The following is a 13,502-nucleotide window of genomic DNA, read 5'->3' as shown; positions in this document are numbered from 1 at the left end:
TCATCCACTTTATCAAACCCCTTCATAACTCTGAACACTTCTCTTTGGTCACTTTATTCCTACTGAAGAAAAAGCTCAACCTCTTCAGCCTTTCTTCATAATAAATATACTTAAACTTGAAATTATCCTGATTTCCCCACATAACCCTCTCCAGTAGTTGATATTCTTCTGAGAAAGGCTGTAAAACAGGCTCCTCCTTACTCAGTAGAGCTGCTCCCAGTTTGGATTCAGTCATCTATGTTCATGCTACTTATTAAAGGAAATGTTTACTTCTGTTAGTCCTGCAAAGTGAGCTGGATTTTCTTTTAGTGCATGCATCATCAATGGAAGTGTTAAGTAGGTTCCATTTGAAATCTTTTATTGTTGGTGACATGTGAAACTGAAAAATCCAGCCTGACTTTCACATTCCAGGATGAGTTTGCAGATCTGGCAGTTAAAAAGGTTATTTTGCTTGTAAAAACAGAGAAGGCTTGATCTGGGATAACTGAGACAATAAATATGAAATCCCATATTGCCATTTTTACCAAGTCACTTTACAGAATAGAACTGTACTTTGAGGGTTTTTCAACAAATCTGTACTACCTGGTATTGTGCTGATTAACAGTCATTAACAGTCCAATTGAATTCAGTGGGACTATGCCAGTATTAAGTATTTCCAGGATTAGGACGTAAGGCTGGGCAAAGTACTGGAGTATATATTAAGGGAATCCATCCTACATTGGCAGGGATATGTATTAGAAGTGATCTAATTAGGTCTTTACCTTCTCCAATATCTGATTCTGTCTCAGATTAATTAAAAAGATAACATTAGTTTAGCCAAGTTCTTAATAGTGTGTTGTACATAAAATTAAAGTATATTTTATCTCTCCCTTAAAGCATTTGAGTTACTCCATTTGATCTGGGTTTTTTTAGGTTGCAACCATACTTTAAGATGACAGCATGAAGTCTTTTTTTCTGTTATGAACTCTAAATTCCTCTCTGGTGAATAGGTTGCATAAATGTTCAATTTAAATAAATGTTTCTTAGTTTGCTTATGATATCTGGACTGCACAACATTTTTTACATTAAATTGCATTTTTCTGTTAGTATGCCAGTCCTGTTAAGAAAGTCAAGTTCTCTGAAATTCTCTGAATTTGGTTGTTCATTTTTTATGTTCACTTGTTATACCTTTAGCAGATTTTGCTGTCTTACATTTTGGTATTCTTATCCAAATCATTTGCATATGTTATAACCAAGATTCCCCAATAACCAAGATTCCCCAATACCACCTTTATTTTACCTTGAGAATAGTCTTATACAAACAAGAAAAGTTACAAATTTCAGCCTCTCATGTCTTTATATTGACCATCAATTTTACATTTTTTGCAGGGAGTCTTTTTTTCATAGCCAGTAAGGCCCATTGTGAAACCTTTACAAATGCTTTGTGACAAATCTAAGTTCTGCATATAATTTTCACTGTTTACTTTATCTCTTGTGGTGAGTTCTTCAAACGCAAAGACCATCCTCTCATAATTCAAACTGATAGAAATGAATTTCCAAAGTGTGTCTTCACTGTATCATGCAAAATACTTCCAAATATTTCCTTAACAACTGATAATGGAGTCGTCTGCTTTCCAATCTCCAGGAATCTTTTATTTGAAAATATCTAAATAAAGAAACTGAGACTTCACTTATTTCTTCATCAGCCTTTAAGCCAATTATGAGGTGATAGAAAAATTATGGACTACATATATTCAGTTCTGCTACTTTCATATGAATGACATAATCCTGTGGAACTAGTTACAGGACTTTTGTACAGCCTCTGAGGCTGAGAAATCCTAGCAACTTCTAAGATGCACTTTTAGGGAAGAAATCTCTAGTCACTTGTAAAATTATATATAGAGGAGCTTCTGTAAATAACTGTGGCTTATATGGAAAATGGGGGAAGGTACAGTTAGTTCAGAAGATGTAAACAGCTACCGAAGGGGGCCAAAAAAAATGGGCTGCCTGTTAGATGTATTTTTACTAAACAAAACTGTAGAGGAAAATGCAAGTTGAGATATTAAAAGTGGTCACATAAACTGAGTTGGGCTATTGGAACTGAACCTTAATGCAGATTTCACTATGGTATATTAAGGCAATCATTTATTGTGTAAGTATTCCATTGAAGTCCCGCAGCTTTTGTAATTGAAAGGAAAGTTTTTAAAAAAGATTCAGAAGTGCCTGACTTGAAGATGTGATGGCAATCTGGTGTAGAAGGACTATTTAGCTACTTTGGGACCACTTAATATATGGATATTTTTGTCTGTGGTTAATTTTTTAAATTAAAATGTGCATTGAAATACATGGATAAATTCATAGAGACAAGTTTCAAAATATTCGAAATGGACATCTATTACAATTTAAAATATACTTAGTGAAATGTTGAGCTAAGTTTCTTGTTTACTAAAGAAATTTATGATGTGAGTGGGACCCAAACAGTTGTTGGCTTCATTTGAAACATGGGGAAAAACTTGATGTTTCTCAGATCCGTAATGAAGTTTTTCTGAGAATTCGGCTACAAATACCCTTTGCTCCTGAACACACAATAGTTCTGTTAGAGAGTGGTCAATCGGAGCTATTGAGAGTTATCAACTGGTCTTAATCCAGAAAACTTCGCATTCTTAAAGTTACCTTTTATATGGATTGTTCATTGTCAGTGCAATGGAGACTCTGGAGGTGGTTTCTCAGCATGGTTTCTCAGTATTTTGCATATTTAATCTTATCTCCTTTTCTTTAGAGCCTTCTCTGATCCTCAGTCATCTTTTCATAGTTTTCCAAACATCTTTCCTTAGCTATCTGACAATATACCTTGCAAAATTAACAAACATCAAGGGACTGGAAATAGCAAGTTAAAATTCTAGGACTTAATAAACACAGTGCAGACCTTTCAGATGGCCTTTCAGGTTTGCTTACTGACAGTACCATATTTGGGTTTTCCTCACTCCCAAGAGATTGAGGTTGTTGGCAGATGATCCAGTATAGTCTTCATTGTATCTTTTTCTTTATTATGAGGCCTAGGAAGCATCAGAGGTCAAATTCTGCCTTGATTTTTATGTACCATGTAAATCAATTGACTTCTGTGAGGTTGCATGGGGTGGAGGTTGATAATGCCCCAGCACATCCAGGGCTATCAGATTTTTAACTTTCACGTAAACATTTTCTGAGGTTGTACAGAAGGTAATTTAAAAAACCAAACAAACCCAAAATCCATGCCACTACATTGAGTTAGAGAGCATGCATTATAAATAGTCTTGATAGATGAATTCTGGATATACGCCACAGAAAATGCTTAGAGAATTTTAGTAGCTCCAATTAGGTTTGGCCACAGAGCTATCCCACAAAGTGTGGGTGTGCATAAATTGATATACTGAGTGTTGTGCTGTTAATTTGAATATGAATGGCAGAACTTAATGCTATGTCAAAACTGTTCACATTAGTAACCGTTAATTGTGGCTGAATTTATTCCTTGTGTTAACGTGTATCTGAACATTCAGCATTTTTGCCCCATGAAGAACATTACAAACCCACTCAACACTAATTCATCCAAAGTTTAGCGTTTCATATTTATAACTTTTATTTTAATTTTTGTTCATTCTCGCAAGATACTAATTGTAGTATTGTCCTGCTGTACTAAAGGTGCTTATTTGTGGGTAGTGCATGTCTTATTATTTAGATCATATTGCATGTTATTGATGCATGTTTGAAATTTGTTGTGTCCTTCAAGGCATGATAGGTGGCTATCCGCCAGTGCTGTCACCTTTGCAGGGCCCAGTTGATGGCATTGTTAGCATGGGCAGCATGCAGCCACTTCACCCTGGGGTGCCCCCACCCCACCAACTTCCGCCAGGCATCCCACCACCGGGTAAGAATGTCCTCATTCACTCATTATTTCATCTTTGTGTTCTCACCATTTAACCAGCTGTTACAGAAATTATCTGAAGCTTGTTGGTTTGTAGCGTGACAGTGGCTGAATGTTCCAGGTATGTCTAACTGTAATGTATGTGCTGTGACTGCTCAGCTTAATGGAACGTTAATAAATGTCGGCAGAACAATGTATGTAGTGAACAAACAGTAAAAGATTGACCTGGTGAAATATGACTAGCCAAAATGATGTTACTTGAGCATGAGTTCACCAGTGGGTTCAAACCCTGAAAGCAGCTTCATTCTTATCCTTGTAGTTCAGTAGAACGTACAGTTATTTTTTACTGGACGCATAGATGGAATTTCTTGTTGCCAGTGCCTGTTGGGGATCATTTCCATCTGTGCCTTGTTTTGTTGTTTTTAAAAATAATAGTCACAGTTTAAATTCACACAACTGACTAAATATCTGTGTATTAGCAGTAAGTGAGATAATCAATTACATATACATATGATAAGATTAGAAATTGCCATTGTTATTTATTTATTTATTAAATACAAAAGTTGAAGGCAATCATTATCCTTACTTTGCAATCTATAAAATGTCCAGTCACAGTATGCAGTCTTACAAGTTAATATAACATAGCCTTCTGTGCTAGTGATTCAACAATACTTTGTCCCAGGCCTGATAGAAGGATCATTTGAACTATGTCTGGGTGAAGTGAATCAATATTATTTTTTCATAGACAAAAGCTTCATTGACAAAGAACAGCATTTTTCCCCATTTGTTTTTATTTTCATGTTAAAATTTAAATTTCTGAGCAGAGCAAAAGATGGATGTTTATATTTTAGGGAAGAGGGGAAAATGCAATGTACATATGACACTTATCTTTCTAATAGTGCCATTGTCTCAGTCCTGTTCTGGGATTGCTGGTTACTACCCTCTTTCATTGTCTTTACTGCTGCTCCTTTCCCCTTTGGCCCGACAGCATACTCCAGTGCTGCCATTTAAAATATCACACACATTCAGTAGTTAAGCTATTAATCTATGAACGGAAAGTAGTATCTTGTCTGCCTTTTTTTTCCCCCATTTGCAACTACAGTAGGTATTTACCTGAAGTCCTGTTAATACGGTTTTGTATTTGAATGTAAGCGGATTTAAAAAAACAAAAAAAAAGTCTATCAGTATTAGGTATGCAACCTGCATCCTAACTGGTGTGTAAGATTCACATTAACTTCATAACTTTAATGGGTTTAGTACTGTAGCTTGGTGATAGACTGCAACACCCAGCTGCATCTCCTGCTCACCAAGTCAGTGAAGTTTAAGATCAGGATAGTAGTGATATAAAGGTTTGGTGGATGCCTCATTATGACAGGCTGGCATATACCTTTAAGAGGTTACAGATTCATTATCACAACTGGAGAAATTTAGCATGATAGATTCAGCATTTTAGAACAGAGAGGGTAGAGATTCAAGGAAGAAAGGATAGACCTTGGACTGAAGGGTCCTCAGAACCTCATCTGGAACAGTGCAGGCTGAGAAAGGGGCCATTCTCAGGTGCTGAAAGAGAAGAGTTTCTTCCATCCCCACCCTCCCCCCAAAAAGCCGTAACACAGCACAGTATATGCATTAGCAGAATTCTTGCCTGTTGCTGTATTTTTGTTACTGAAAATACATTTGAAACAAGAATATCTTGAGTTTGAAAATTAGCTCAATTTATGCTTAAGAATAAATGCTGATGCAGTGGCATATCTTTTAAAATGAACTTCAATCACCAATGCAGAACACTGCATGCAGATTACATCTGGTAAAATATACATGTATATTTTCAACTTGAAAATTATTTATATATGATTTATGACCAGATTAAGCAGTGACAAGAATAGAAAGAGAGAACAGCATCAAGAGTAACTTAATCGGTTTGGGCCCGGTCATATTCATGTAAAATGTCATGAACTGGAGAGCTCTCAATTAGGTTTGTAAATTCATCTTTGAGTGTGAGTTACATGGTCTGTTCACTTCATGCAATAGGGAAAATGTGTACAATATATATGCAAACAATTGGAAATATTTTTAACTTTGGAAATTACATATGATAAAGCAAGTGGTTAACGTTAATCTGTTTTACTCTTAAGACGATGTAAACTAGACTTGTCACTTCAATGTTTATCACAAGTTGCTTTTCTTATTAGAAGGCTAATATGGTACAGTAACATTAAACTAAAGGAGTTGCATGGTTTTACTGCCACTTGAATACATTTTATAATATTGAACATAGGGAAAATGTTGAATGTCACCAGATGGAACAAATCTGTATTTCTTATTTCCCTTAGAAAAGGGATGGGAGTATAAAAAGGTGTATAGGTTGAATGGTGAGATTTAGTCAGACTATAACTGAATAACTGGCAAAATGGAAACCAGAAAAGAATAGAATCACATTTTAATTATTTAAAAAAAAAAAAAAAAAAGAAGGAAAAGGAGTTTTAAATCGAACTGTCTGCATCTCAGTATCATGCCATTATTTTAGGTCTGGAAACTTTCTGCTAAAAGCAATGTTATATCATTATGGTGGATAAAATTAATTTCAATAGTAAAGGTACAATTTTCAGTTAGATAATGATGTCAGATCTTTATAAAGGACAAAATAGCATTGGTCACTGAGCTGAAATAAGCTTAATTTTGTTTATATTTTGAAATGTAGGTGTTATAGGCCAAAGCGTGACTTCCATGGTAGGCACTCCGGCACCAGGAGGAAGTCCATTTGGACAGCCGGTAAGAAATTTGCATTCTCTATGGATCTTTAAAAGTCATATTCCATTACATTCTCTGACTTAATATAGAACCAGTGTCCCCACAGTGTACTAGTGGGTGCTGTGGTGCAGATTGTCTTTCAAATGAGATGTAAAATCAGGGCATTTCTGACCATTTATGGTCAGTAAAGATTCCATAGGAAGAGTATTTGTGTTTCTTGGCCAGATTCTAATTTTGGTTAATTAAATTCTATCTAACAAAATACCCACAAAGTGCAGTTTAAATGAGACAATATTATTTTTTCCTTTTCTAACTGATGTGAGTCATTTCTGTGCACTATTTAATTGCTGATAACCTATATTTTCCTATTTGTGTGTGAGAAGACTCCTTGCTCTGTTTCTATATCATCAATAAACAGGGTCACCACATTTATTTTTTCGAAAACTCATAAAACCAATAAACACACACTATCTGGTTCTTCAACAATCAGGTCAGATTCTATTGATGATCAAGTGTGCCTTCTCATTTATTAATCAGTACAAACCAATTGTGTGGGCATCCAGTTCACTAGACGAATTCTAACATTCTAGAGGGGAAATGATTTTGGACCTCTAGAATTATTTTAATCTGTGAGCCAGTCAGAAGGTAGTAAAGTGCATATGCAACCTGATTGGCTAAAATCTATACGAGTGTAAATTTTCATTATTTACCTCCTTAAAAAGTCAACAATACTGAGTTCTGGAACAATGTTAACCAATCATGACCCTGGATTTTCTTATGTTTAATAGTGATTCCTGCATGGTGATGAGGATTGTTGTTTATATTATGGAAGTGCCCACGGTCCCCAAACAGGATCAGGGCCCCATTGTGCAGTATGGCTACATAAGATGATACAGTCCCTGCCCTTAAGAGCTTACCATCTATTTTAAGAAAATATTAAATAAGTATGCGAGATGAACAGGAGGAGGGAATGAAGGAGAAAGTACAAGGGTAACTGTAGTAAGAATGTGTTTACATAGGCTAAGAATGTGAACAAATTCATGGTTTTAAATTACTTTTTAAAAAAAATATAAATACCAGAAATTGCTCAACCCTCATGGTCCCTATATCTGTGCACCTGATTGAAAAAACGCGGGGGCCTGGTTTGTGGGGATTTCACCTGAAAATCTTTTCCTGTTTTATACATTGACTTGCCTGTGCCTTGGTCTCAACTGGTATTCATTCTGGTGCTGAATTAAGAGACTAGCCTCTTGTACACCTTGTGGGGGACACATGTTTATCTGAATATTTCTTGGCATTCTTTGGAAACCATAGAAATGCCACCCTTGGATAGGTATGGGGTTAAAGTGGGAAAATCTTCACACTGCCTTTTACCTGGTTAAGTTTTTACATGAAGGACCTGTGCAGCTGACCAAAAAAAGTGCTTATTCTCCTCCTATCATTTGTCATTTCAGATGGGAATACTTGGACCACCTGGCCAGCAGGCACCACCTCCATACCCTGGTCAAAGCCAAGCAAGTCAGCAGGTTATACAGCAGCCCACAACTCCAATGTTTGTCTCCCCTCCACCAAAGACACAGAGGCTTCTTCATTCTGAGGCCTACTTGAAATATATTGAGGGGCTTAGCGCTGAATCAAATAGTATTAGCAAGTGGGACCACACCCTTTCAGGTAAGGCCTTCTACACTAAAGTAAGACATTGGCAGATAGAATACATTTTTTATTATTTTGGATCTATATTTATACTGGTTATCATAGTCCTAGCTTGGTAACCAGTTACAAAAGCAATTTTAGATTAAAAAAGGATATATGTTGACACTTTTGAGAGTGGAGCAGGAAATACTTGGCTAAAATAAATACAAAACTTATTTGTCCATGTTACTTCCATTAAAGCTATTGGAAGTCAAGTGACTGTATTTACATGCTCAACATGCTTAAAATATAACTTGAAATGACTATGGAAGAAAAGATCCTTGACTGTCAGTTTATACTGTTTTTGCTCCTGTAATAACAAAATGACTGTGTCCATTGAAGAATGCACTATTGACTGCAGAAATATTAACTGACAGTATATTTAGGTAAAGCGTGAAAGAAAATTCAGTGCTGCTGTTTATTTTAAACTACACAAAAGCAGGCAGTACAGGTGACCATTGTGAAATGCAGCAATATCTAGTTTTAGTGAGTTGAAAGAGTTTCTTATGTTTGATTTACATTTTTTAAAAGTATTAGATGTTGCTGGGATGCTCAAGATTATTTCCATTTTATTTTATTTGAGATAATGTGGTGTTTCTAGAGAGTGAAGTACTGATTTAAAGCCTTGATCCTGTAAATTGGATCTGCACAGGCCAGATCTCTGCACCCATACAAATGGTCATTGTAATAAGTGTAAATCTCCCCACAGAGATCTAATGTCAGGATGAAGAACCTGAAATTGCTACTAATGGATGCTTAGACTTGGTTATGTACTGATTGTCTATCAGAATTGTGAATCTAACTGAGAACATGTTAAACTAAAATTTAGATTAATTTTTAATTAAACTTAAAAGAATAATACCTGATCAGAATATATGTTTCTGCTATAGTAAGTTAGCAGAAGTGTAGATCCTTTTGCATATTCACTGGATATTAGTGCAGGGGATGGCAATGTCAGTTTTTGCACACTGCATGTAATTTCCCAATTGCCTGTTTTGGTTTTCTAACATGAACTATTTCTTGTTAAGGACTGAGGAGATTATTATGATTATGTTAATGTAATCAAGAGTCAGTAAGCTCAAGTCAGTGATTAAGGCAGTTGGTTTTGCCATCAAATTTCCCAAGGCTTTTCAATGTATTAGTATAACAATTTAATAAAAGTTTTAGTATAAAAATAACCAAACGTTTAGTATTACGATGCTTTGGTATAAAAGTATTAGCATACAAGTTTAATAAAATATTTATTCAACTAATTCAGTCCCAGCAACAGAACACAAGTGTCCCCTCCTTGTTTCTCCAGATTTGGTTTTTTTACATTTTAAAATAGGTAAAAACGGCTTGTACAGAAACAAAAGTTTTTTTAATAAAACTATGGATCATTTAATAATAAAACACAGGCATGCAACCATAACAAAAATTAAGGACATAAGATGAGTATACCAAATCTCAGTAAATTAATTCCTTTATTTTAAAAGTCTACTAAAGAATAAATTTAAATGTTCTGAATATCTTGAGGGACTGGAGACTGTGGGAGAGAGAAATACAGTAGAATTTTATTTCATATTGTTCCAATGCTGATGGGCAATCTTGGAGGGGAGGCAGGCAAACTAGTTTAAAAAGAGGCATGAGGTAATTTGGCTGTTTTTTAATTTTTCAGCACGAAGACGTGATGTCCATCTATCAAAAGAACAAGAGAGCCGTCTTCCTTCACACTGGTTGAAAAGTAAAGGGGCTCATACCACAATGGCAGATGCACTGTGGCGACTTCGAGACTTGATGCTACGAGACACCCTTAATATCCGTCAAGCATACAACATAGAAAATGTTTAACCACATACATTGCTTTTTTCTTTAATACCAACATATAAAGAGTTTTGTGGAACAATAGCTGTTTTAGTTACTGGGGTGGGGAGAGATAACCAACAATAATTTTTATTGCATTTTACTGTACATTGCAAGACCATTTTTATATAAGGACACTTTTAATAAGCATATTTCACTTTTTGTTTTATTAAGTTGACTTTATCAAATACACAGACTTTTTCATATGTTTCCTTTGTTTGAAAGGTGATTTCATATTTGGTTATAAGTGTAGTCAAGGTTTCATCTTTCTTATACTTATTGCTGAGAATCTGATACCATCAATTTTTGTATAAAAAGAAAAAAAAAGCAAAACAAATAAGTGTTTACAAATTAGTTTAAAAAATACAATGGAATGTGTAATTAGTCATAGTTTACATCTTAGAAGAATGTGTGTACATGTGCTTGTGTGTGTTAACCACTTCCAGCAGAAATACCATTTTGATGTGAACTGAAAGACTTTATGTAAATAAAGGTAAAGGGTGCATCAACACTAGTAATAATTGGATCTGTGATTAACCACAATGCAGTTCCACTGGTTGTAGCAACAACAGTGGAAGTGCTAGTGTAGAAAGGACACAGGTGTGCTTACTGCTGTGTTGTCCAACTGTGTGTCCAATTATTTGATGGTGTAGACAAAGGCCATTGAGATCCCAAATCAGTAACAGAATAAATGTACAAACTTACCCACAAATAATTGCATTTGAAAGGTGAAATACTTTATCTGCCAAGACCTGCATTCAGGCTTCTGTGACATCACTTACACCTAAAGCAGTGTAGGGAGCTGCGTTCCCTACGTGGTTTTATGTGTATTCATATTTGCAAGAGAAATGCAGAACTTTGGCTTAATTTAGGTCTTGGAAGGTAAGTAAAGGTGGGGGAAAGACTGCAGCTGATTAATTGTCACATGATTTTAAAATCTACGTATGTTCTGTCAATGATTTGGTATTGCACGAGATTTTTGTATGCTTTTTTTTTTTTTTTTAAAGTTTTTCAGTTCACTGTAATGAAAGTATTGTAGTATGACTGGAGAGAAATTTAACAGATAATTCTAACTTTAAACTAAAATATTGCAGTATGTGTAAAATCAACACAATGTATACCAGGGTTTATAGATAGGAAAGAATAGGTTACTTGCATTGCAACTTTTTTCTTCTTAACCGCTAGGTACATATGGTGTGTTCTATCCACATTTCAGGGCTGTGACTTCCTTCAGTCCAGTATTTGCCAAACAGTTAAAAACAGAATAACAAACAAGCTTTTGGACTGCAAAGCTGTTTATCAGAGACACATTCTTTTATGATACTTAATTTTTTTAAGAAAAGAATAGTTTTGGAATACAGCAAACAAAAAAAAAATTTGGGAAAGCAAAATTACTTAAAAATCTTCTATGATCACTGAAATGTAGCCAAAAGAACCAATCTACTGATATTTTCTCATCTAATATTAGAGTGTAATATTCATCATGTAGAAATGTACGTTAAAAAGCACTGGAATAGAAAAGTCTTCCTTGAGTAAAATATGCAGAAAATTAAATTTTCACTTTAAAATAGTCAACATTTTTGGACCTATTTCAGTGACATGGTTTGTAGTGATGAGAAAAATGCAATGTGCAAGTATAAATTGTGATTGATCTTACACTTAAATTTTTCAGTAATTACAGGAAAGATTCTTTCATATTTTCTAATAGGCATTTAAAGATCCAGGTCTTCAGATGTGATACTAATATTAGGGAAATGGAGATAAACAGTATAGAGAGAGAAGTGATTTGTAATTTTGAGCCCTACAAGTAATACAACTATGGTACATAAACCTTGTGTTTAGTTTACTGCCATTTGTAAACAACCAACTCTAAATTTAAGTTCAATAATGTAGAAACATGTTGCAAATATTTTAAACCCCCTACATGTACAGTATCATTTTAACGTACATTTAAATGACCATAAGCTTTGCAGTTTTCAGCAAGAAAAATGACATAGAGCTGAATCAGATAGGCAGCAACTTCTTATTTTTGAGTATTTAGGACCATCATGGACTGTATTACTACAATCAGAGTCGCTTATTGCTAGACATTTACAAAATTACACCAAAGAGCCTGGAATTAATTTTAGTTAAGTTATTTTTTATTTATTTTTAATTTTTCTTTTGAGGACTGGATGGGACTCCCTTTGGAGTCTATGCATCTCAGATCTTTAATTTGTCAGAAAGGTCAGTGTTGAACAACCTGCATCGTTGCCTCTCTCCCACCCTACGGGCTGAGGGTACTGCCTTCACTGCTCCTCCTGGCCCAGGAGCAAAAGATTGGAAATGTTATCCAAATCTGGGTCTCCTGCATGGTAGTGCAGAGCACTACCATGAGGCCACTGGGCTGGCCCTAATCAATTATATTAAACTTTTTATTTATTTCAGAATCATGTCTCTGTATATTGGGGGCATTTCAGTGGAGAATACAATAAAATTTAGGATTTAAGATTTGATTGCTACAATCTAGAATTTCATAACCAGCAAAAGAAATTATTTTCTAACTCTTAATGGTTAAAAAGACGTCTCTCTTTGGGAGTATTTGAACCCATAATTTGTTTTTCACCACTATTCACTGTATTGAATAAATTAAATTTTCATATTAAAAAGAAAAGGATGCATGGCAAATGGTTGGCTTCTGTGAGAGTGAAAAATAGATTAATTTAGGATCTGTATTTTAGTAAACTACTTAGAGGCCATTAATTGTTCATCTTCTCTTCCCCACTCCTTCCCCACAATCCCGCCTTTTCCTTCAAGAGAAAATGTACTGTTTGTGTAAAAATTTGAAAGTTGGTGTTGGTGACTTTTCAGCGTATGTTTTTGAACCTGGTTAATCCATGTTTGGTTTTTCCTTACATCTGTGTACCCAAAAAGTTTGTGGTAACCAGGCTTATAACATGTATGTACCATCAATTTGTTTCTGAGGCTTTTTAATTTGAATAAAAATAGTTTGCAAAGTGATTTGGATTAACCAGGTTTGATTGTCCCATGAAGACTTTTAAAAATTTTTTATTTCAAGCAGCTCTGATTCTTCCAAATCCAGATTTTATCAAGACCTTGGGGGTGGAGGGAGTGGTGTTGTGTGGTGTGTTTTTATGTGGTTTGTTTGTTTTGTTTCTTGTTTAAGAATCAGTAGACAACGGCATTCAGATTGTCCTCTACACAGCAGGAAATCCCTGGGCTGTACTGCCAAGGACAATGATGCTGAAAGATATGGTTCCAAAACTGAGCCATGTGGGATATGAAGCAAACCAGTGGTGATTGGCATGGTAAGATTTAAACCAATCCAGGCTGTCAT

General features: G+C 35.1%; 1 protein-coding gene across 5 annotated transcripts in view; it reads left to right on the top strand.

Moving 5' to 3' along the window:
* PBRM1 (polybromo 1) overlaps window positions 1-13,165 on the top strand; it is a 99,766-nt gene extending 86,601 nt beyond the window's left edge. For 3 of the 5 annotated variants that reach the window (XM_067568063.1, XM_067568060.1, XM_067568062.1), the window contains 4 exons: window positions 3,746-3,883; window positions 6,582-6,652; window positions 8,086-8,302; window positions 9,981-13,165. In XM_067568063.1, the coding sequence (XP_067424164.1) occupies window positions 3,746-3,883; window positions 6,582-6,652; window positions 8,086-8,302; window positions 9,981-10,153 (599 nt within the window). In that variant the 3' untranslated portion in view covers window positions 10,154-13,165. The remainder of the gene's footprint in view (window positions 1-3,745; window positions 3,884-6,581; window positions 6,653-8,085; window positions 8,303-9,980) is intronic. The other 2 variants (XM_067568064.1, XM_067568061.1) reach the window with 1 other exon arrangement.
* The last annotated feature ends 337 nt before the right edge of the window (window positions 13,166-13,502 follow it).

The sequence above is a fragment of the Emydura macquarii genome, unplaced genomic scaffold (assembly GCF_026122565.2).
Source record: "Emydura macquarii macquarii isolate MOO-44397 ecotype Brisbane River unplaced genomic scaffold, CSIRO-AGI_Emac_v2 contig_2846, whole genome shotgun sequence".
In the NCBI taxonomy this organism is placed as follows: domain Eukaryota; kingdom Metazoa; phylum Chordata; order Testudines; family Chelidae; genus Emydura; species Emydura macquarii.
Note: the sequence above shows the minus strand (reverse complement) of the source record. Positions and strands in the feature narration are given on the sequence as shown.